Source organism: Diuraphis noxia, unplaced genomic scaffold, assembly GCF_037042655.1.
Source record: "Diuraphis noxia isolate RWA-SAM2 unplaced genomic scaffold, SU_Dnox_SAM2 contig0004, whole genome shotgun sequence".
Lineage (NCBI taxonomy): Eukaryota > Metazoa > Arthropoda > Insecta > Hemiptera > Aphididae > Diuraphis > Diuraphis noxia.
Window position 1 is genome coordinate 30,412,640 of NW_028301714.1, and position 26,657 is coordinate 30,439,296.

Genomic DNA, 26,657 nt, shown 5'->3' on the forward strand with positions numbered 1-26,657 from the left:
TAGGTAAGAACGCATAACAGTTATCGGTCGAAAACGCTTCTATCAATTTTAAAATCAAACATTGAATAATATCAAAATTGAACTGTATGCTAGACTCACAATCGTACAACATTCGAATCCAACACTTTTTTTACGATTACATTATCGATGCCTGCAAATACGGTGATATTATACGCAATACGCATATTGTATTAACATTTTAATGAAGCCTCAGCGCATACCTACTACTTCACTGACCTAACCTATTTTAATAATTATTTACCAAAATATATTCTCACCTATATTACATGTTATACATAACATAACACTATATTAACGACTTTTTACAATTTGCAAAAGTATATGCTCTTGAAATGTTAAACATTTTTTAAAAAATTTGTTGAAATTGTAATTGTTACTATTGAAAGGGCTGATGAGACTTTTTGCTGACGCTCTCCGTATATTTATTGAATTTTTATATTTCGATGGAAAAAATTTCAAGCTAATTTAAGAATATACCTTGAAAATTTCCGGGAACAGTAAGTAACATATATGCACACCAAAAAAATTTAGAATATGTAAATTTTTACTACAAAAAAGGAACGAAAAAATGTTCTCGACCTTCCACGTAATTTAGATTTTAAAGCTTAAGGTGTTTTGTGTGAATTTCAAAACTTGTTTCATAAACTTTCATGCAAGCAGTGCCCTAAAAAATATGTAAAAAAAAAAAAATTAAAAAATGTTAATTTTTTTTATCGGGGACTGGCAAGATTTTCTTGATTTAATAGTGTTTCTCTGCTGAGGAAAGAGTAACAAAAATATTCCCTAGTCCTACAAAATTAAAATAATACCTGTAAAATAAAATTATATTATTAAGTTATTATTAAAAAAAAAAAAAAAAAAGCTTTGGTTATAATCACTGTGAATTCTTTTTTCTCGTATTATATAATTGTTTAAATTTAAAATTACCTTATTTAGTATTTACTGATTTATGACGTCAAAACACAAATCTTAGATATTTTGTTATACGAGTATTAAAAAAAAAAATAAAAAAAAAACATTTTAATTTGAATTACCTAATATCAATTTAGAAATAATTGAACTTATATTATGATGTTTAGAATGTGAAAAATTAATTAAATTTATAATTTGTTTCTTTTTATGGACAGTTACCTAACTTCACGATTTAAATCAGAATTATATGATAATAATAATAGTATTTCATTCATACTAAATACCTATATTATAAGTTATATATTATTTCCGTTCTACTTTATTAACAAATAAAATTAAAACAGGTATAGAAAATAGGAATATTTTACGTGTTATATACATATTTCCATTTACCAACTAATTGAGGCTTGAGATTTGTGTTACGGATAGACAAACTGCACAATGTAAAAAAAAATAGAAATTTTTTAAAATCGTAAAAATCGTAAAAATCGTAAAAATTTAAAAAATAACACTGAATTGTCAACTTAAACTAAAATTAAAGTCGTTGACTGTATCAGATAGTGTGTCAGACTGCTGCAATTACTTTGTTTTATTAATGATAGTTTATACACAATACGTAGTCACGTAGATTAGTGCCCAAGGAACAAAACAATTGAATTTAAAATATTCAAACTGTGTATCTATATATATATATATATATATATATATATATAATTTATAAATTGTATAGGTATCATAATAATTGCTAATAATTAAATCGTCCTACAATTAATCAACCTATATTGCATTGAAACATTTTGAAGCCATTTGTGATGATTTTTGGTGTTTTCACTGTTCAGCATACTTCACAATTGCAAGAAAATAATAATAATACAGTATTTGGTATGACAAACACGTCTGATTTATGTGGTATTTATTTGCGGTGTAAAATCAACATTTCGCGGGCCAAACGCAATGCCAACGCGTAGTTCCTTTCTTCTTTTGTGTTTGTAATGAAAACATAATAATATACGAGTACTACACTAAGGAAATATATTTGCAGCTATTTCTGGCGATGTCGAGCTCTAGTGGTTTTTTTTGTCGTTCGGTTTTTTTAGGCAGAATAGTTCAGCACGGACCACAATGTACAATAAAGCGTCATCATAATATTGGACCGGAAAACCACTGTAGACAGTGTTCTAATTTATTATTATCATAATACATGCGCAATATCGTTATCACAATATTATTAACCGATACAAAGAAAATCGAGTCGCACGCGTCGTCCCAGCAGCTGCGGAGTTTAAGCAACCCTGAAGCGCGAGCGGACGCCTAAAAATAACAAAAGCTAAACATAACTTACAGCACGCTCGAGGTGAACGACAACGCGACGATGACGCATATAATATAATATTTTACGCGTAGTGGCGACGGCGAACGGCCGAACATATATCGTTATATATACCAAACGGCTGCCGTACAGTCCGGTCGGTGCCGTCGACGCGGGCACAGTCTGCATTTTGTTTTACACCATTGCACTTTGCGAACAGAGCGCTTCCACCTTCGAGTTGGTCGTGTATTTTGGATTTTCGAATTTCCCGACCACCGATCGCCGCACGAAGCGAGTCTGCGACGAATTTCAACCCCCCCAAAAAAAAAATAATAGTTTGTTTTATTTTCGCCCGTCGACCACCGATCGTTATAATATAATATTGCGGTATAGTACCTACCCGTTTGATAAAATATTAAACATTATATAGTTTTATTATTGTTGACGTGATCAGTAAACACACTCATCGTCGACATGAGGCCGCCGATCGAAGAGGAAATCGAAGCCGCCGAGGTGGAAGTGGACGACGGCCAGCAAACTGCCGTCATGTTGGTGTCCACCAGGCTGGCCGGTAACGCGGTTATCCGAGTAGTGAACCGGTGCAACGACGCGCAAGAGAGCCAAAATTTGGGTGAGTGCACTTAAACGCTGCTACCACAAACGTTGTAAATACCAGAAATGGGGGTAGTCCGGTACCGCTGGAGATACCACGAGGTTTCCAGCGCATTTGGTATACCGAACACGCGGTAGACCTCGGTAACCGTGTAGTTCCTTTCGTGTTGTGCTAAACGTATTCTTATAATTCATTCCAAATATCTTTTGGGGAACTACAAATATGTGTATATCATATTATGGAGTGTTCAAATAGAATTAAATCCTCGACGATGGATGATATTGATGGATCTATTATTGATTCAGAGCCGACAGGTTGTGAAATATTATGAATTATGATTAAATTGTTGTTAAAATCACACTACAAATATTAGGTAATAACTAACACATATCATCGAAAAGTTTTGGGTAGATTAAACATAGATTTAGCCGCATAAAAATTATTGATATTTTTTACGAAGTGTATGCGGAAAAAGTGTAACAGCTGACCTCTGATGAATATTTTGTTTATTTCATACCTAATAGTTTCCGATTTCTAAGTAAATTTAATAGAAAATAGGTAAATCTTCCTCTCTAAATCTGCTTAAATCAAATATATTATGTGCAAGTCTATATTGTACATATTACTTTTAACTATGTATTTATTGTGCAACATATTTGGAATATATTTTAATTATTTTTTTTGCATATAATCAAGCGGTTACATCGCGTTCTCCTAACAAATTGTTTTTTTTTTTAATTTTGAATGTAATATTACACATATTCGCTTGCTGTATGTGCCAGTTTCCTCGCTTTCACCTTATTTAATCTAATTATTTTTATTATAATATATTACGCTGTCGTACCAATACTAAAACCGTTGCTTGTTTATTATTATTACCACAACGTAAGAAAGTGTTTTGATTTCCACGTGATAAATACTCTATTGTTAACAACAAACCTAGAATCATTATGAACGCGTTTAAATCTCGATATATTTTATGCAGGTATAAACAAATATGTAGTTTTTCAATTTACCTAGTAATATCTCTAGTGATGTATAGTTTTATTAATTGATTTAATGGTTTTATGCAATCTTATTAAAAAAAAAAAAAAAAACATTTATTCCAGAGTATAGTCTCGATTCGATACTGTCTTTAAAAATTCTCTGAAGTGAATTTATTATAATGATGATTTTTCTATAGATATGTTCATTTTTTTACGGTGTAAAAACTTAAATAAATAAACAGATCTGAGATCTGACCCTGACAATTTACGCATTTCCGCAAACGCAACTATTAATGCACAACTTTTACGACATTTGTGCACTATTATTATCATCACTACATACAAACCAAAAACTTGTAATCCAAATTCAAAAGATCTTTGATTTATTTATTTTTAAAAAAATGTTAAAATTGATTTTGTAAAATATTTACCCAACCACGTAAATTTTAGATATCGATAATTATAGTATCTTATTATTGTGGATATAAAGAGAAATAATAATTATTAAATTTCAAAATAATGTAATATGACTTAAAGTAAATAAGCATTAGACGATCTAAAGTAACATAATTGCTTACAAAACAAACGGGGTGAATTTATCTTCAGTCCTATAATACTATGCCTACCTATTCACAAGTTTCTTAGCTATCGATAGTAAATATATATTATGTTTCAATCACGAATTTTACAACACATCGATGGCGGTGATGATGATAATGACGTGTGTAAATAGATACACAAAAACACACACACACACACATTACATTGTTGTATTGTCATTCCGGTTTCACGTCAAATGATATTATGCACCCATATATGGGTGATGGCCATTGGAATAGACCAGCGCGGAAAGATATCCCGCCATAATATGATAATTATTATAACCGCGACCTCGAACAGTCTACATCTGGACTTCCTGCTAGTATCAAGTCTGACGATTATAGATATATACCTACAATAATAAAAAAATATACACAATGAAGTGTACACACGATATACTTATCGACTTATCGTGATGGACCTTAAAAACGCCTTGTCACGCCGAAAGACGACAAAACATAATATATTTTCATTTTATTTTCCAGATTTGTCCGAATGTCAGTTGATGCAGATCCCTGATGCGATTTACCTACTCATGCAAAACACGCAATTGGTCGCGTGCGATTTGTCGAATAACGTGATTTCAAAACTACCAGTGAAATTCGCTGAACGATTTCCGACCATCACAGGCGAGTTTATTATTTTATACGGTTTAGGTCGACGAATGAAAATTTCCCCGGCTTATAGTATTAATAATAATATTATTAACTATGTTAACTGCGCCATAGTACGCGTTTGATTTATGTGTTGGATTAAGATATTATTATATGTTATGTATAATGTACCTACGCACCCTGCTGCAGCACACGTACATCAGTGCGATGTAATATAAATGACAATCAAAATAATTATTTCTAAATAATAATAATTCAGACCGTAAATTTATTATTACTTGGCAAGGTTTTGATTTGATTTTATTCATTGAACTCGATTATGTTTTTACAGTTCAGTGACAACAGCTGTATAATTTTGCAAAAGCGTTTGTGCCGTCAGATAAATGTATTTCAATTAAATAGTTTTGATTCGTACAATAACCAGGAAAAAAACTCTAACAATAGTAAAATAACAACAGTAATATCATATATAGACGCAGCTGTGTGCTCAGATCGCGGTCGTATTATGTATTCATATTGGTGCATAAAAAATAAAATTTTCTTAATGCATTCATAAAAGTTGGTTATAACAAAAAAGTTTTTATAAGTATCGCATATTTTTGCTTAAATCTCGCTAAACCGTTATAGGTGATTCTTTTTTACAGTGTTAGTACCTATAGGTAACATCGTAACCAGCATCTAGCAAGAAAACATTAGTTATGCAATGATGAATTTAACGAACTTGAGAATTCTATCAACTATAGTAGGTCAATAACGTAACTTTAAACTACTCCAAGACTATAGGAAAGATTTTAATTTATTATTTGCTGTAAATCTGTGCGTTGTTTGATACCCAGTGGAACTTATGAAGGGTGTTGGTTGAATTCATATACCCCACTCGAGTGGGACCAATGTGGGATAAATTTGTTTATAGTTATAATATTTTAATGTAGGTATCTTAAATAATAATATAAAAAATGAATATTAGGCACTGTAAAAAAAAATTCAAGATCTAGTCAATCTTCAGTTACGTCACAGTAGATGTGCTTACCACAGGTATACATTCTTTATACAATAGTTGTATAGGTACTAATTATAGTATTCTCATTAATACGTAAATAGAAAAACGATTGACATTTAAAGTTTAAATTGCTAGATAGCCAGCTGTAACAGCATAATGTGCACACGTGTGACGTGGTTACCGTGTTACTGAATGAATATATGTATATAATATATACATAAACATTTATTTTGAAGTACTTTTACCTGCATGGTCGTAACATATCTGAGTGATAATAATATTACAGCATATTCATACACAAAGAACCTATAAATGCGATCAAACAGTTTATTTTTTACCTCAATAAATATTTGGATATTTAAAGAGTTACATAATATCGTATTTGGCCACATTATTACCGGGTATTATGATGAATAGCATATCTATTACTTTGAAACTAATTTGGAAATTGCTAGTAGTACGACCTGATACATCAACACTAAATTCACAAATTTGACAAGTAAGCTGTAATTTATCAACTTTTTCCGGCATTTAAAAATGTTTATTTAGAACATAATATGTTACTGTGTTATAGTAATAGTATACCTACTACATAGATAATAATATATAATATTTCAAACCTATGTGAGTGATATTTTGTGTAGGACTTATAACTCTTTCTCAAACGTCTATGTTTACATACCTACTAAGACTAACTACTGTCCATCATACTGCTTTTTTGTATTTTCATATATATATATATATATATATATATATATATATATATATATATTATATTATAACTACCATAGAAATATTAAATATTATACAGTGCAAAGTTAGTTAGATCTGAATTTATGTAAATATATTTTTATTTTTTTTGTGTGTGTATATAACCATTGTTAATATTTTTGGTGTATAATACGTATAATATTGTGTAAATTATTCACAAATCTTGGTTAAATATTTTTCATAATTTTAAAGGTATTTCAGATCAATTATATTCATTGACATGCATTCAATTTTAAAATATAGTTTTACTAAAATAATATAATATATACAAAAATAATATTTTCTAAACCTATTTTTTTACAATCTTATATCTCTAAATATAAAAAAATGATAAGTTAAATACATTTCCCTTAAGATAATTGATTTGTGCCACGCTGTCATTTTACATTTTCTACCACAATGATCACCGCTATAATATTTATAAATATATTATGCCAATAATGACACAATATTTCTGTCACAAAACTCACATATGATTTTAGGTAAGAAATTTAAGCAAATTAATGTGGTATCTAATCAAAAAATCAAAAACTGTAGAATCATTTTCAAAAACCAATTTCAATTTTTTTTTTTTATTCTAGAAAATTACTATTAACAGAATTTTTTGAATTTGTTTCTTCTTATAGATTATTTTCTTACGTTTTTCAATATCACGTACAATACATACGTCATAGTGTTCATAATTTTTAACAGTTTCCCCTCCTTCATCATGAAATAAATCTTTGGATACATCTCTGTAGTTTAAGCCATGACACGCAAATATATATCATTTATGTTTTACTTGAATTTCACATTACATGTAGACACATGACATATATTAACAAATCATATAATGCATAAATAATAAATTAGGTGACGATAATAATTTTTTATACACATGCAGTGCCAGTAGTAGAATATTTATTGCGTGGTAACCTGAGGGTGATACATAAAGCTACAATCGCATTTTCATTATATTTAAGTAATAAATTATGAAATGCAAAACTTCATTTTGCAAGTCAATTCATAAGGCGTGAAACATTTGTAAGTGACTAATATTTATTATACTTATAATAACAGTTTTTTTCCGTGTAATTAATGTCAACCAGATAAAATCAAAAAAAATTCAACTTATGTATTTTAAGGATAAAGTTCATCATGCATGCCAGCAGAAACACCAAATTTAAAGGACAGATTCCAGGATAGAAATAAGTCTTTGAAACTTTTTGATGAGTTGCAACGAATCTGTTGATACAACATTAATTTCCAATATTCAAAACCGTTTGCACGCCTAAAAATAACGTATACCTTTAAATATATATCATATAGACTCGTTCATACTACATATCTATATATTGTACACATATATTACATAGACTAAAACAAGTCGTTAATTTCATTAATTTTTAGATTCTATATTGATATATTTATAATTTATTTAGTGATTTTAGTGTATAATTTATAAAATTTGTATTTTTTTTTTTTTTTAGAACTAAATTTGTCTCACAATCAAATCAGTAAACTGCCGGACCAACTGTCAGAAATGAAGAGCCTTAAAAAGTTGAACATTTCATATAACTCATTTGTCGAATTGCCAGACTCAATTGCTCATTTACGAGAATTAACTTCTTTGATTGCTAACAATAATTTTATCATTGGTGAGTTACCTAAACAATTAATTATATTAATTAAAATTGTATTTTAATAAACATTTAATTTAAAAAAAAAATTAAATTGAATATAGGTATTTACGTAAGCATTATATGGCTATATATAATAATATAATAATATGTAATATGATAATAGTTAAATAACTTGTTAAATAAGTATATTATTGAAGTAGTAGTGTTTTTTGTCATTCTCGTGATTTATAACAGTTTTCACTTTTATTTCCAAAATTTAAATTAAATTGTTTTTAAAATTCAATGACTGTTCAATCATTCTCATTTTTAAAACATATAAGTCTTTTCAACATAATATTACATAAATTACTGTTATTAATTTTAAACGTCCTAGTGATTCCATTTATTATCATTTTTTATTAAAAAGAAACGTAGAAAATTAATTTACACTAGTAAAATGCTATATTAAAAAATATATATGCATATATATATTATTAGCAAAAAAAAAAAAACAAGTAGATATAGAGGAAACATAATTTTATCATAGATGTAGAAACTATAGCTCATTATTTAAAATGACCACAGTAAATATTAGTATTTATAATCCACAGTATAGTAGGTAAGTCATATTAAACAAGTTACTTAAGTTAAAAACTTATGCACATGTTATGTTATGATATTATTAAAAAAATTAATTTAATAATTGATTTAATATATTATATTTTCACAATACACATGCTCGATACAACATAAATATAAATTTAAAAAAAGCGGGTAAGTCGTGTATGTCGCTCTGCTGTATAGTAGGTTACAAGTGGGTTACTGTAATGGATGGAATTAAATTTGAATCCAATGATATTATATCATTGTATACAAAAAACGATTCTGAGCGAAGACGGTTTATCTGTCTAGGATATATTATAGATTATTAAAAATTTTCAAATCTTAGATTTAAAAAGAAAATTTTTTATGAATTTCTAGTTTGAAATAATTTGCGAATTTTCGTGATTTTTACATATGTTGACAAAATTCAAACTTTGAATGCTTGTAAAAAAAAAATTGTGACGATGTATTCCTTTTATTTTGCGACTGCTATTGTAAAAATATGTTAGGAGCCTTGTATTAAATTTTCAAGCTTTTCTACCCATCAAATAAATTTTTATCGATATTAATTTAAAAAAAACTAATAATGATCGAAAATTTGAAATGCCTATGAATAGTTCAACTTAATTCAAAATTTTTTGAAAATTGCATGGTGGATAGAATATACTTATATAAACATTAGGTGAAAATTTCATGTATCTATGGTCATTTGTTTTAAAGTTACATCAAAAACCAAAATCGATTTTGTCGAAAAATGAGTGTGCGTAAAATTTCCCATTTTTCCCTTAATTTTTAGTTTGTTTTTCTCAATTATTTAGAAAAGTATTAAGAATTTTTTACTTTTGACCCCCCAAAGTACCAACTAGATTCACTTTCTGATCGAACGAGGTACTGAAGTCAAAAATTGAAGCATTTTTACTGCCCCAAAACGTGATGACAGACACAAAAAAAAAAAAAACACACATCATGGTAAAATCAATACATTCATCGCTCCGCTCAGAATCTAAAATATGACCTCATCGTGTAAGTTTGAATGTTTACAACATAAGATATACTTCTATCTGTGTATAGTTTATACAATTATACCTATCACCTACTGGATACTGGAATTAATTCCAATGATATAAGTTAAAACATTTTATATGCCTATTAATCAAATCATAATACATAATAATTCAACTAAATATTTAAATAAAGAATAAAATGTTTGTTTTATATAAAAAAAAAGAAAAAGAATAATATAATGTTATTATATTATACCTACTTGTACGAACCCATGAGATGCAATTTATTTTAATGTATTTCCTATTATTAAATATTATGTAGGTCATTAATAAATTAATATGACTATTAATACTATGTTTGTGATTATACATTTTAGATGTAAATGTTAGGACATTGGAATCATGTTTAAAGAATTTGAACGAAGTTGATCTCAAGGATAATCCACTTAATACTTCAACAGTGGATGCGCTGGAACAAGAATTGCCTTTTAGGGTGATGTTTACACCCCCGACCGACGAAGACTGGAGAGATTTAGACAATTGATTAACAAACAAAACATTTGACAATACAGAAATATATTTTTTAATTAGCTAATAAAATGTTTTTATTCATTTTTATCATCGTTTTTTTTTCTTATCATTATTTTTTGTATATAGTTTTCAGTGGCTTGTTCGCTCCGAAATAACAATTCAAAATAATTATTACATAAAATAAATTGGGTCCCTACCCACATATCACTGCATTTATGCCATTGTTTTTATACACATACATAATGTACATAAGTTTTTTTTTGTATTTACACACTGAATATTGTTATAATATTGTTTTGTATACAAGCATAACAAATAAATAAATTAAATACAAATAAAACTAAATATGAGTGTTTTTGGTAGTAAATATAATGTAGGTTATTATTATTAAGATAACTATAGTTCAATTTACATTGTATCGTACAAAAACCAAAGAGATTATATTTGTACAAAATAACAAAAAAAAAAAAAAAAAAATACAAGTTATAAACGTTGTAATAATGTCGGTCGCATGAACATGTTATTAACTATATTTTTATATTACTTACATAATAATAATAATAATAAAAAAACACTGTTCTACTATTGTCTATAAAGTATTGAAAAACCTATCGAATAATAGTTATTTTGTCTTTTGTCAAAAATTATACTACCTATCATTTATTCCTTTTCTCTCTCTCCTCACTCACTATCTCTCACACTATTATCTCACACTATTATAATAGCCAAAACTATATCTCATCGCACTCACTCTGAAGTAAAGCATTTTCACATTAAACGGCACGGTCATAAAAAAAAGTTAATTTTGTTTAAATTATTTCTATAAATATCACCAATGACAAAATCATATTATTCCGACTTGTACATCACAATATATGTATATGTATATTATAATATTATGTACACTTATATAATAAAATATACAGTACAGTCACTTTTACTACGCACAAAAATTTGATGGTAAAATGTTGTCCAACACAGTATAATATAGTCATAGACCCGATTTGTTGATTTCTCGCGTATTTTCGGTCATTAGAAACAACAAAACAATTTGCTAAATAAAGTTAACGAATGACTAGAAACTATTTCATTTATAATAATAATTATTATTATAATAATAATATAGTAATAATAATAATAATTTATTACCCATTTTTTTTAAGAGTCCGTCAAAAAATAAAAGCGACAGCGCTTGGTTTCGGAAAATTTATTAACACACACGTACCGAAACTAATTATCACGTCAGCGCATTTTTATTAAAACTAAAGAAGAAAATTATCAATTAAAAAAAAAAAAAAAAAAAAACGTGCGGTTATGATATTATTAAGTATATGATAAATATTTTTTCATTTCACTATAATATATTTTTACAGACACATTGGAAGCTTTTATAAAACTTTTTTTTAATTGTTTATATTCTTCACGTTACAATATTGTCGTCGTATTACGATTCATGTAAATTAGCAATTATTTTTATACATATCAGAGATTAAGTTTGGGAAAAAAAACTTGTATTTACTGCGACGACGACTACCTAATATCCCCTCCCCCATCCTTCCCAAACACCATCAGAAAAAGAATTCGTCAAAAACTTATAATTATCATAATAAAATTACGACAGCCTCCCTGGACCGAATAATAAATCAATCGTTGCCCCAATCATGAAAAAAAAAAATAATAATAAGAAACATCGTTCAAATTGTACTCGTCAATGATTAGAAAAAGAAAAACCACCGAAAAACATTTTTCGTTTCTCTCGTAAAATAAAAGTCTAATTAAGCACAGCACAATCGTTTTTAACATATTATATTATTTTTTCCCTTCGAACACATCGCGGTACCTATCTACATACATATGACTCGAATTATCCACCCCCGTCGATTAAAGCAAAGTAAGACGTTATATTTTTATACTTACAATATTATCAACATATTAATTACTGGGTAGATATTTAACAATATTCGAGCTATCGGACGTCGTTATCTTAGTGTATCATTATTATTGCTGCTGTTGTCGCCGCGGTTGGGGCACCCACAATAAAAATTTCGGTAAGATTGTTTATTTTTTCTAAATAAAATATCCTTACTATATTCTGTATAATAATAAAATACGTTGAAAGCACGTGGCGTGTCTCGCGGAGTGTAAAACCGATTTGCCGGCGCACACGATATTCCAACAATAATAATACATTATTAAATTACCTATTATATTACCTACAATTATAACATAGTAGTTACGCTTATGAGACAATGCGGTATATTATAATATTATCATTTTACTATTATATCATCGTTCCGAAAACATCGTGCTGGCTGGCAAATCGGCCGTGTGTTTTCCACTGAATATTATGCATATTATATAATATTATGTTAGGTGGTATTATAAAATTAACAGATAAATTATGTACCCCGCGTACGCACAATTACAATAAAAATAAGGAAAATAAATATTCAAATTAACTATATCATTATATAATGTAATATATATATATATATATATGTATAAAAAAAAATGCAATTATAAATTACACACTTTTTTACACACAATGAGATGTATTTTTTTATTTTATCACATGATGAATACACGCGGAGATTTAGATTTTATACAATATTAAACACGCAGGTATATTAGAAGACCGTTTGAATTTGTATAAATATGTGAATGTGTGTGTAGGTGGGTGTGTATGTGTGTGTGTGTGCGAACGCACACCCGTGAATTGTTTTTCTTCCTTATAAAAAGGCCAATTATCATTTTAATCTAATAATACAATTAAATCATATGTATACATAAGACGTGTGTGTGTATATCATGAAATATACATACACACGCGTTTGTGTAAATATATATAATATATATAACATAACATTGTATTTTTAGCGGTCTCTGCAATGTGTAGCACCTCATATTATTACACAGGTATAATATTATTATTATAGTAGACGGTAAGAGACAACTTCATTATTTCACTATTGGCTTAGTGTCTGTTTATCTACGTGGCTCAAACATGGTACCATGGTCAGACTCGACAGACTTTGAATGTTGTCCACCTGCGGGAACTCTGTTCTCGGCAAGCACCTGCAATGAATACAAAAAATAAATTAATAATATTATATATGTATATAAGATTTAATGAAAAAAATCATATGATTTATAGATGATTATGTTATAGTATGCACGTTGCACATGCACATTGCACATGTATACGCACGTGATATATGGGCCAAGCTGTAGAGCGATAGCTGCAAAAGCACAGATTCGCCATAAAAAATAGTATGTACCTACTACCTATACTTAGTTAGATACTGAAATACATTATTGTGATGTCATAAAATTGATAAATATTATCTTATTATAGCCGTATTATAGCACCATAGCAATGATAAATAAAATAATATAAAGATATATGTAAATTAACAATATCTATAATATAAGCTGATAAATTCCGAAAAAAATACTCTGAAACTTAAAACATTAATGAAGTTAAGTTATAAAAACCGAGGTAACATTCTTAGTTTTTTGATTACTTTTAGAAATAAAAACTCTTTTTATAATGATTACAAATTGTAAGGTTTTTCTGAAAGATATACAATTTTAATAAAATTCATTTTCTTATCCATATTATTAAGATTATAATTGACAAAACATTTCGATTTTTTTTTTTAATTACAAATTTGGATTCCAATGAAATGTATTAAAATGACACTATTTACGAAATACGAGTATTAAAACCATTTTGATAAATTATATATAGTTTTGGATTTTGTCATTTTAAATTTGAATACAATATAGACCTGAGCAATAAAAGAAATCTAAATAAATTATTCTTGTCAACGAACACAAAATTATTAACTTATCAAAAATATCCTCAATTACGATTAACAGAAAATTTGTCAGCGATATGATTTTATACCTAATTGAGTTGCGTCTGCAGCGACTTCACAAAGACTACACTCGTCTTTTGATATTGTAATTTTATAATGTGTACAGGACTAAGCGTACAAATTATACAACTTATAGGAATCGTATGCGACGGTGGCGTTACTGAGAGGATTTATAATTGACCGGTGTTATCGCCCGCACGAGTAAATTCCATATAGAACGTTTCAAAAAATGTACATATTATTATCTTAAACGTATTTATTATGACAAGTGCAGTTCCTATATCGTATTTTATAATATTACGACGATGACGTTTCAAATGGACCCAACATAATACTAGTGCCTAAATATATTTATGTGTGTATGTGTGTGTACAAGGCGCGGCGATACTGTTTTTCACAACCAGTTTCGCTATTAAATTCTTCGGCATCTCGAATACAGAGATTCTTGATATGGGCCGGTATCTGAAATCTTTCGGCTTCTCCTCAAACACAATTCGTTTTCATTTTCTTCAAGCCGCGAGTCAATAGTTAAAAATACATACGTTTATATATACTTCACTTCGCCCCTAAACACGCACACACACATATATACATATGATGGTGTACTTATATTTATGAATTTATTATACCATCACTGGAGCCATAATTATAATACACCTACAAGGTGATATTTTGTTGAACGTATAAGACGCTCACTTACTATTTTCGTCCACGTCTATACCTATAGTTTATACAATAATATTAAAATATACTTATTATGATTTGTAAGCCATTATACGCATGTTGTATTGTTGTATTATTGTTCTCAAGTAGTCTATTAGAAACGACCGAGTGTTCGCGTTGAAGAATCATTTTGATAGCTTAACATGGAGTGAAAAAGATTATGGTAGAATTAAACGTCCAGTCTCCAGTCATGTATATATTACCTATGTATAACTACGTGTTTTTTTAGGGACGTACATAAAAGGGATGGCCCGTTCAATGATAACGTCAAAAGATAGCTGTACATGACCCGTCACAACGATTATATGAAATTTCAGCAGTATCGAAACATTTGAAACAATAAACAAATTTTCTGAACATTTGCATAACATAGTTTTCCTCAAAACGTCCACCACGGTAAACGGACAAATTATTTGTATACCGATTGAAAACACACATATATGTGTAATATAAGTTGGTTGTGTAATAGAAAATTAATTAACTCGTAAATAATTTCAATAGGTAGCATAATCGATGGCCTTATTTTTTTTATTATATAACATATTAAACATCAGGGATGGCAAATATTTCAAAATGACCTGATTTCTTAATTTTTTTTTGTGCAATTATAAAAAAATAACTAATTATTATAATAATAGACGCCCACAGCATTTTGTCGAGTGTGACGTTAGGCATGCATGCCACAGTATTGCCATTCCTGACATAATAATATACAATAAGTATAATGCGTATAATATGTATACTTACACATACCTCGAGGAGACGCTATTACATCTCGTGACCGAGTCCACTTCGGACAGGGACGTAGAGAGGGACGTGAAGCCGGTCGCGGAACTGGACCTGTGAGGCTGCGACAGTTTCCGACATTCCGCAGTCGACGTCCATATCGTCCGGTTTGGAGGTCCCCTGATACACTTTTGGTAGATCTCTCGTTCCTGCAAGAAACACCACGTTAATTAAACGATGCTAGACAACAAGATAATACATATATACAGTGAAACTCACATACAATAACGAAAAGTCTCATGGTCGACAAAAAAAGGACTAATTTTAAGAAGATATTAGGTAAAGACTTTTTCGTTAATTAAAATTAAATAAATTACTTTAATTATTCTCAACAGTATATTATTTTAAATAGAAAAAATAGAAGTTATTATTACACGATGGTACCGTTGTATTTACATATACACTTACGTTTCGCACATACAGTACTTTGTGGAATTGAAGGTGGCGGAGTGCTAAAATCCTTCATCACCCTTCCGATAAGACGTGTTATAGAACACCTAATTTAATTACGACCCTCCTTACGAAATTTAATTGCTACGTTATAAACTCTATACTATTTCTATACAGGTAATTGAATGTATACAATGTAGATAGGTACTGTATTAGGAAACCTAGTTTTTTTTTTTACAGCATTAAATTTTAATTCTTAGTAACTTTGCAACTATATCGTAGTTATTAATCTGATCTAAACTAAACCTAGAAAAAAAATCCTGCACATGCCACTATAATTCGTGTATTTAAATGGGAAATACATATAATTATTTTGTGTAGGAAATAGATAGACTGTAATATATTATATAAACTGTACTACCAGTTATTGACTTGATGGTGTTCCAATATCAAAGGACATCATAAAAATATAAACTATTAATTTCTTAGGTCATTCATTATACCACACGACTGACCATACGGCGATGATGCCTCCTAAACGCAATTCTGTTTTTATTATTTTTATTACGAGAGCCGCTCCTATTCCGAACGTCGTCAGTGGTATTTATAACTGTATACGCCGACAAAGACTATTAACGACATTTTATTATTATTAATTAAACGGGAACCACCGTACACATCAGATAAGTCGATGCTATTATAGTTGATAGTGTTGTTGAAATAGACTGAGAGGAATCTTTTTTTTTTAATTTAAGTTTTTTTATGCTTGCATATACCAGGAATAGAAAAATAGTGACGTTTTTGTTGTTCAAAGAAAAATAAACATTTTATTTTATGATCTTGTGTTTATTTTTCTGTCATGCCACTATCTACAAAAATTTAACCACATATCTATATATACAAGGTAATTATTTACTTCCCGAGAATGCTCAACTCCTTACTATTTTTTTTTTTTAATAGTGAATTATGGAAATTCTGATACTTAGAACTTCCAAGTATACCAATATTATGGACCATATATTCAATTATCTAGATTTGTTATACCACTTACGGAGAGTCTGATGGCGATAGCAACTACTTTTTTAAATTATTATTTTTCGATTAAATTTATTGTTAATCGTAAACTTGAATTAACATAAATTTTTATGTATCTTAATTTTAAATCAACGTTTAAACAAATCAGGTTTAAGTTATTTGGCTTTTTATATTAAAAAGGATAGGTCCTTGATAATGGATTTAGATGATATATAGAGTTTATGATGATTTTAATATATGAATAATTAATAATAAACTCCATCAATATAATATTATAATTCATAAAAATTATAAATTTCAATATTACTATTTTTTAATAACTCAAAAATACTGTTCGTTAAAATGTATTTTGATACATCAGCATTTTCAAAAAACTAATCTGATTAAAAATGTACCGAAAAAACTTCACATAATAACTTAGCTCTCCTCGGATGGTATACAAATAAATCACCATTATTTTTATAAGTTAATTTTTAAAGGAAAAAATGTGGATGAGCTGTAATCATATTCGGTGAATCATATTATGTATATATAAAAGGCAGTGTATAGAATGCAATATTATATTTAATAAAATGTCTAAGAAAACATTTCCAAGGATGATACACTCATATCGTAAGTGACTGGTATCTACATACTATTAAATATTAAATACACATTTTGTTCTTATCATTCGTGAGCACGATATTTAAAAACACGTCGACAACTATAATCGACGTTAATGTTATACACGTACTTGTTCGGAATTCCGCAAATGCAACTTGGCCATGCTGCCGTACGGGTACTCCTCGCCGTCCGGCAAATGAATTCGGGGCGGCATGTCCAATTCCAGATCCGTCCGGACCGAGTGCAATCGGACCTGCCGGTCGTGTTCTCGGGACAGCCCGTTATTGCTACGCATCGTCAACATCTGCAGCAGAAAAACGCGGTAAATTTTATGTTACGACAACGCATTTGGTGTATAATTTTGTTATGTTTTTTTTTTTTCAGAACAATACCGACGCACTACAATATTATTATACGAAAATATATTTTTTTAAACGCGCTCGTGTAAACATTATAATCATTATTCGACATACTGGTCGAGTGTAATTTAACTATATAATATAGTAGACGGTATAATTGCTGGATGGCAAGGTTACGGTTCTAACTCGGCGAGACTCGCGAACGTACGACAACGTTATGACAAATTACATATAAGTAAATGACGTACAATACGTATATAATATGTTATACTGTGTAATACGCTGCGGCAGGTCGTCGTTTTTCACGTCGGACGAGACCCGGTGCACACACGCGTCACAAATGCACGATCGTCATCGCAGCCGACCGAAAACCATTTCAAACCACACTCTTTTTTTTTCCCCCGAGACGTGCGTGTCACTACTATTATTATCATTATTATGGTACATATAAAATAACACAACAATATTATAATAATAATAATAAAACATTATATATTGTACACCGCCGTGCACCGACGTCGGCGGCGAAACGTACACGCCCGAGTAAAAACCGTTACTCAAAGGTCCCTCTGCGATAAAAAAAAATGTACTTATATATATATATATATATATGCTACACGTATACATAAAAATATATCGTCCTTTCCCTTTCGGTGGTGGGAAAACTCACTCGGCGGCGGCGTCGCGGAGAGATGCGACGTGTCCCGCGCCGAGGGAGCGGATTGCCCCTACAGCAGACAATGAAAGGGGGGCACACACGCACGCGCGAGTTTGGGTGTGTGTGTGTGTAAGCGAGTTTGTGCGCGCGCACGCGTGTGTGTGTGTGTGTGTGTGTGTGTGTGTGTGTGTGTGTGTGTGTGTGTGTGTGTGTGTGCGAGTCCGTGTGTATTTACTATATATAATCTCCCTTTCACACGACCGTTTATTTCACTCTTTTTTCCCCTCTTATTTAGATCCCTCTGTCACTCTCTTCCCTAATTTTTTTTCACCCTCCCCGTCAGTCAAAATTCGTCTTATTTCAGTAATTTCTACGTAAACGGGATTGTCTGCAGTCCGTACACTCGTATTTTTTGATAGTATTAATCGCACACAGTACGTCCACATCACAGCTACTGCAGCATGTAATATCGTACACGAATATTATATAAAGCATGCGCACGATTAAACCAGCTCAGAGTTATCGTCGTGTTTTGTTTCGTTTTACCTCGGCGTATACCACGGGAAAGCGTCGGGAACAGGCTGGAAGAGTCAGACTCCGAGCCACTATATACAGAGTGATCATTTAACGGAAACACTTATTGTTTCAAAGTGTCGAAGGTTTTGGGTGTGTGTGTGTGACGTGTGTGAGTAAAACCCACCATGAACATATACCGAAGTATAGGTACTTACTTGTAGACTAGGCGCTCGTTTATTTTTATTTTTTTTTAACATAATAAGGAGCAGAAAACTATTGAGTACCTACATGTAGACTATTCAAATTTTGACGAAGATGTCCATTTCACATATAATTATTTTGAACATTATTTTTCAACAAACATCGCGATTATACCGATGTGAAAAATTTATCAATTGTAGTAATATGCAAATAATTACAATACATCAGCATTTTCGATACTAACTCCGGGGTTTTCGTGCGCATCAATCAATATTGCTAAATAATTAAAAATCTCAATCATTGGAAACAGTATACGAAATCAATCGATAAACAAATGCCAACCAGCCAACCCATTGGAAAAATAATATTAAGCTATCGCTTATCATGTTACCTTTTGCGAATTAATTGAATATAGTAAAACGTAACGATCTATTATTTTAGAAGTTATAAACAGTACACACACAGAAACGTTATTGCAGCCTTGCCGTTGACTTTTCAGATTATTTGATCTTCAGCTTGCTCTTTTACCGCGAGGTGATAATATTATTATTAGAAACGGAAGCTTCGGTCGTTTTCAACTAATATTATTATAATAATTTTTAACTATACCATACAAATTACATAGGCGGTCAGCGTGAGGCGGCGACAAGCTTAAGGAGTCTATAATTATTTCTTTTTAAAACTTTGTTACACAAACTTTTCAACTAGGTCGTTTTATATAATAATATATGTTTTAATATTCAAACTAAATGCAGTTTCTGTAAGTAACTATGTTATTATTATTTAAATATATTTTTCAGATCTAAGACATTTTTCACGATACAGTACCTACTATAATTTATACGTAATATAACGGAATAATAATTATAAAAAATAAATAAATGCATAGGTATATCAGACGCATATTTATTGATTAATGTCTCCGGCAGGTTAAAATGGTTCTGCTCAGAACATTATTTTGAAGGAAAAGCAACTCGATTCTTTCTTCGCATATATGGATTATATACGATAAATCTTAAAGCTGAATCGGGTCAGAGTTAATAGTTGTCGAGTGCTTTTAATTTTAAGATGGCGGAAATGGAGAACCTATACAATATATAAAATCCTTAAAGCATATGCATACGTAAATACACTCATTATTCGGTATTACGAGTCATTTTATTTAGCGTTGGTCTCTGCAGACATGCATCTCAGATATAATTCGTTTTTCAAATAAAAAATTAAATCGTTTAAATCATTATAATATAATATAATCGTAAAATGTATTTCCTCATATCATTATATTATGTATATGCAACGAATTCATGGCAAGTATAAATACAATTTTGTGGATTTTATAAGGTATCAGCAGTAAAAAAAAATACAGAAAAAATTGCATTATATTTAAAAAATATAATATAACTGTATTATTTATTTTAAAATTCTTAATCTTATCAACGTATATATATATATATATACGTTGATTATTAATTGACAATATCATGTACATTACGGGTATATTTATATTTTATTTTTTTGCGCAACTGACAAATAATATAATTTTGTGTACCTACACTAAATTATACTTTGGATTATCCACGTGTAAATTATGTACATAATATTAAAAAAACAAATAAATAATTCCCACAAATATTCGTAAACGCTCATAAAAAAATCTTCATTTCCTTTAACATCACATAAAATACGAATAAAAAAGAAAATTGATGCTTTATGTACATGATGTCCATTTTTTCAGACCATTAAGAATCTTCTGTCGGAGAGTGTAAAGATGTAAATTTTAAATTAAAAAAAAAAATTATCGATTGTCAAAAATACTCGTTTTATGGATAAACAAACGGAACTCGTTTTTATAACAGATATGTGAATAAATAAAATATATATATAATTATTAAAGGTATTAAATACACAATTTATATGTGAAAGACTGGTCAAAGTTGGTCATTTATTGTTCTGACTGGTATAGTTGAATTTCAGTTCACCGATTCTGTTGAACAATAGTTTCTAAATAAAATCAAACTTGGGTAGTTGAAATAAGTTCATGCAAGTTTTTCCACAAACATTCCATTTGTATTTTTTATATATATTTATATATATTTCACCGCGCGTGTTATATATAAAAATAATAGCAGCTGTTAAAAACGTACATTTCGTTATTTCAACAGCGGTATAGGTGTCTCGTATTTCAAATATAGGTACCTACCCTACAGGATTTTATCAAATCCTTACTATGAAAAATTATTGTATAACAGTGAACAAACACGTAGTCCTATCCTGCAACATATACAATTTATCGTATTGCAAGTTATTTCGTAGCTGCGTTCTCAGACTATACATATAGCCTTAATATCCGCGTACAACCGGAAACCGGGGAGACGATCGCGTGTACATTCCGATACATTACGATTTTCCTCTCATGATATAATAATACATTACATAAGATATATAGCTACTGCCGGAGTGATGGGGAACGCAGAGTACAGGGAATGGTGGTCTAGTCGTATAGCTATAGTTGGGCCTCGGAGGCAATGTGGAGGAGGAGGAGGAGGAGGAGGCGTTGCGGTGACTAACGTATACGCGTTCGTCGTCGTCATAGTCGTACAACAGAAGAACCGCCGCGGCACGCGTGTGAATCTGGGACGACCCATTTTAAACTTGGCACCACCGCAAACGTCACGCGCGGCCCTTCGCCACGCCATACACACAAACACAAACACACACGTACACACCATATTTATATTATGTGTATTATATTATATACATAATATGTAAGCGACTGCACACACACACACTTATCTATCTAAGTATATAATATATGTATATATATTATATTATATACACACGGTATACTATTAAATACACGAGCGCTAGCCATATGACCCTATCATAATCAATACATTTGAATCCAACCGCTCGGGAGCGCTACGTTGCCAACACGACTGCGGTGAATAAATGAGAGTGCGGCGGCGGCGAACGGTACTCCGCCGCCGACACCACGCGCTGTCGCCCGCCGCCTAGGACGCGTACTACAACAACAACAACAACAACAACAACAAAAGCCGAGTTGACTAGGCGAGCGACCGACCGACCGAGCGGTTCGTCGGGGTTGGAGGGTGCACACTTACGGCGGTTCGCGAGGACGTGCTGCTACTATTACAACAGCTGCCGCCGGTACGACGGGCACCGTTCGTAGTCGAGAGCGGTGGTGGCGATGCGATGATAGCCGTCGTCGTCACAGCCGTCGCCGCCGCCGCCACCGCCGTCGTAGTCGTCGTCGTCGTCGATTTTTTCTTCTTGGTCAGCGGTGGCGGCGGCGCGGTAAGCCTGCGGTGCGGCGGCCCGGTCGCTGCCGACAGACAGGGCACGGGCGGGTTGTATTGTTGATTGTAGTGATGCAGCACGCAAGTGAGCAGCCCGACAGTACCCAACACGACCACCGTCACCACCATCAGTACCATCACCGTTCCAACTGTGAACAATATACCAATATAACGGATACATCGAACATAAGTGCGACCGGATGGAAAGGGAGATTGCGCGATGAGAGTAGAGCTAGGTGCGAGGGTCCTATTTCGCGGGAAAGCCACGGCGGCGGCGGCGGCGAGACAATAATAATATTATTATTAGTAGTATAATGTTTTCACGATATCAAATTATTACAACAAAAGAACAAACAAAAATTAAATAAATAACATTAAAACAATGTAATATTAACAGAAAATAAAATAAAAATTCAGATTGTTGAAAGTTAGATGTAGTAAAAAGTATTAATGGTAGTAGCTAGTAATCCTACATTATACTACATTGAAATTAAAATGTACCTACAAATTAAACTTGAATAATAAATAAGAGTTTTGACTATTATTCATAAAAAAATAAAAAATCATTCTGTTTGTCACCATCTGTTTTTTTATGTTATAATAACATAAACAGTTTTAAAAAATAAACGAATAAAAACTTTAAAAAATACTAAAAGAATAAATAAATTTAAAAAAAAAACTTAAAACAACAGTTGAATAATAATATAATAGTAATGAAATAATAATAGTTGATATAGTAAACTCGTTTCATTTTTTAAATTAGTGAGTATTTTTTAGCTTGTTTTTTTTTTTTTTTTGTAAGAACTTTTATTTGATTATTTTTTTAAACATTTGTCTCGTGTGTAGAACATGCCCGATGATCGTGCTGAGGTAGGTTTCGGTAATCACAATTATTATTATCATTGAGAGAGTATTTTATCACAATTAATGCCTAAGAAGCGTGCAATAATCATTATAGAATGTTCGTATATATATAGTGCAGCGCTATTTATTGTTGTTCGCATTCCAAATGCTTCTCGTCTACCAATGCGAAATACAATAATACTGACAGAGTAATATTAAAATTTAAACAAGAAGGGTTCAGTGTACACATACACAAACACTCACACTACAGGTGATTTTCAAACACGTTATGTTCAAAAAAGTTTATTTATTTTAATTGGTACATTGTTATAATATGATATTTTAGAGGGAGATTTCAATACAATATCATATTATCGTACATTTTGTCATATTTAATACATCTCATAAACGCACGGCCGCGTCAGATTGCAAGTCAAATTGTTACGCACGTGTACACAATAATGCACGTCGTAACAATGAGGCTACATTATAATATTTTCCTCCTACGCGTATATTATCATGCAAACAAATATTGAGGAAAACTGTGATCGGGAGACAATGGAATCGAGGAAAAACAAACTGTACTAGCTCTTGTGGGGGCAGTATTATACGCCTATAATAATAGTTACCGCAGAATCAGTTAGGCATATAATAGGTACGGTAGACAAAACGGAAATAAAATATGAATACAACTCCAAACTAAAATCGTTTTGTAAGTACACCTATATAGTATATGTACGTGAATATATATTATTTTGACGAAAAGGCTTAAACAAATTATGTGCACCGTCGTCATGACGTGTGTGAGTGTGTAAATCGGATGGTAAATATTTGCGAGAAGTCGTCTGCAAAATATATTATATTATTATACAATAATATTATATTATTATTATTGTTTATTCGCACGGGCCGTACGGCGTGCTATCTAGAGCAAAAAAAAATCCATCCTTGAAGTTTTTCTATCACGCTCGAAATAATAATAATAATAGGTATACATAGGTAAAGAAAGACTATATAAAAACACGTTACCAAACATATTACTACTTATCAATTATCTGTTTCACGTAAATATATATTTGATATGCGTAGAACATCGGTATAGATTGTAGGTATCTGCACAAAAGAGCTAAAAATAATTCACAACCAACTCTCGATGTGACTCGGCTTTGATAACTGGACGAAATTCTCGAAATCGCAAAACAAAAAAAAAATTCAAACCGTCGCGACCAATGTCCAATACTCATTATATAAAATCATACTAGAACAATACCAAAGTGCCCCTAAGTTACTACCGCAAACTTCAATTATATACGCAATAATATAAAATAATCAATACATTTTGTGAATTCGCGTGCGTTTTATCACGTACATTGGACGTTTTAAAGTGCTTGTCGTTTTTATCAAACGTATTTATTTCAAACGGAAAGACACTTTTGTATACAGCAGCTTTAATTTTTTTTGGTGACTGACAACACAAAGACGTCAAAATTCCTTTATATATCGTTAAAAGTTTTCCCAGTTGTATAATAATTGTCTGGACGTTTTCTAAGACATATTTTGTGATTAGGTACGTAGCAATTAAAAAACGCTGCTAACATCGTGTTACTAACACGAGATCAACATTCTGGCAAAATCAATATACTTATTTTTCAAAAACTATTTTTATTCAATATATGCTACTCATTTATAAATATACTATACCTAAGAATAGATAACAATTTTATTCTCCCATTAATTTTTTAACTTCTTAGTTAGTGACATTTGACATTTGACAGTTGTCAGTTGATATATGTATATTATACTGTAAACTATATTGTAATAATTGAAAACGATGCGGTTTTCATTGGTAAACAATATTTTTACTCTCCATTTTCCATCTGATTATTCCAAACACAAATATTATATTAGTAAATGTAAAATCCTGAATTCGTATACCTCTATACCGACTATTTAATAGTATTAAATGCTATTTAGATTCCTTAGATAATACCTAACCTAATCTTAGATAATATAATTTATAGTATTCTTATGGTCCTTCACCGAATGATCCGGTTACATAATAAAAATATAAAAAATCAACAATACGCTTTGTTCCGGCATACACTACAGCTGTACATGACGTATCTATAATAATATAATTTTACATAGGTACTCATTTTAATCCTATAGGTATATATGTGTACACACAACCAGTGCCGTTCAATAGCATAATATTTTGTATCATGTACATTGCCAAAAAATATTCTAACGTACAATATCCATTTTAAAATGCAATTCAAGAATAACATTTTTATGCAGAAAAAATATAGCTTTTGTTGTATCTTTATTGCTTTAAACTTAAAACAGCACAACCTTGATCATTAATTTCGAGGTCTGAATAACATTGACGTAATGTCTTATAGAATATAGTCAAATAAATAGGTATACTTATGGTACGTAAATAATAACTTCCTATAGTACGATGTATTGTATTTATGTATGTATATAATTATAATTTATATGGAGCTCTGGGACCGAGCAACGAAACCACATCAAACATGATAGCCTTTCTCAAAGGATCGGATTTATACAACAAAATTTAAACATATTGATAAAAAAAAAAAAATTGTAACATTAACTTAAATAGTAACCATATGTAGTTAGCATCATATAAACATTGTAATATCCTTAACATTGTATCTTAACAAAAAACTAATAGCCTTTGTTGTTGATGTTTTTTTTAGTTCAATAAAAAAAAAAAAAAAATTATTATTTATAGTACATATTGTTATATAGAACAC

The 26,657-nt window shown here is 30.4% G+C and overlaps 2 protein-coding genes across 3 annotated transcripts in view; one reads left to right on the forward strand and one right to left on the reverse strand.

The window, feature by feature from the left end:
- Positions 1-2,364: 2,364 nt before the first annotated feature.
- LOC107165875 (leucine rich repeat containing protein 20 sclp) lies at positions 2,365-10,652 on the forward strand. The gene is made up of 5 exons (XM_089225163.1): positions 2,365-2,629; positions 2,697-2,873; positions 4,927-5,070; positions 8,296-8,463; positions 10,412-10,652. The coding sequence occupies exons 2-5, from the start codon at positions 2,717-2,719 to the stop codon at positions 10,576-10,578; spliced, it is 636 nt and encodes a 211-aa protein (XP_089081289.1). The 5' UTR covers positions 2,365-2,629; positions 2,697-2,716; the 3' UTR covers positions 10,579-10,652.
- The window catches only part of LOC107171559 (uncharacterized), a 63,715-nt gene continuing 47,651 nt past the window's right edge, over positions 10,594-26,657 (reverse strand). Inside the window, exons 3-6 of one of the 2 annotated variants that reach the window (XM_089225162.1) lie at positions 22,840-23,183; positions 18,114-18,287; positions 15,923-16,104; positions 10,594-13,640 (exon numbers count right to left, since the gene is read on the reverse strand). In XM_089225162.1, the coding sequence (XP_089081288.1) occupies positions 13,532-13,640; positions 15,923-16,104; positions 18,114-18,287; positions 22,840-23,183 (809 nt within the window). In that variant the 3' untranslated portion in view covers positions 10,594-13,531. Of the gene's footprint in view, positions 13,641-15,916; positions 16,105-18,113; positions 18,288-22,839; positions 23,184-26,657 lie in introns of both variants that reach the window. The other variant, XM_089225161.1, reaches the window with a different exon arrangement.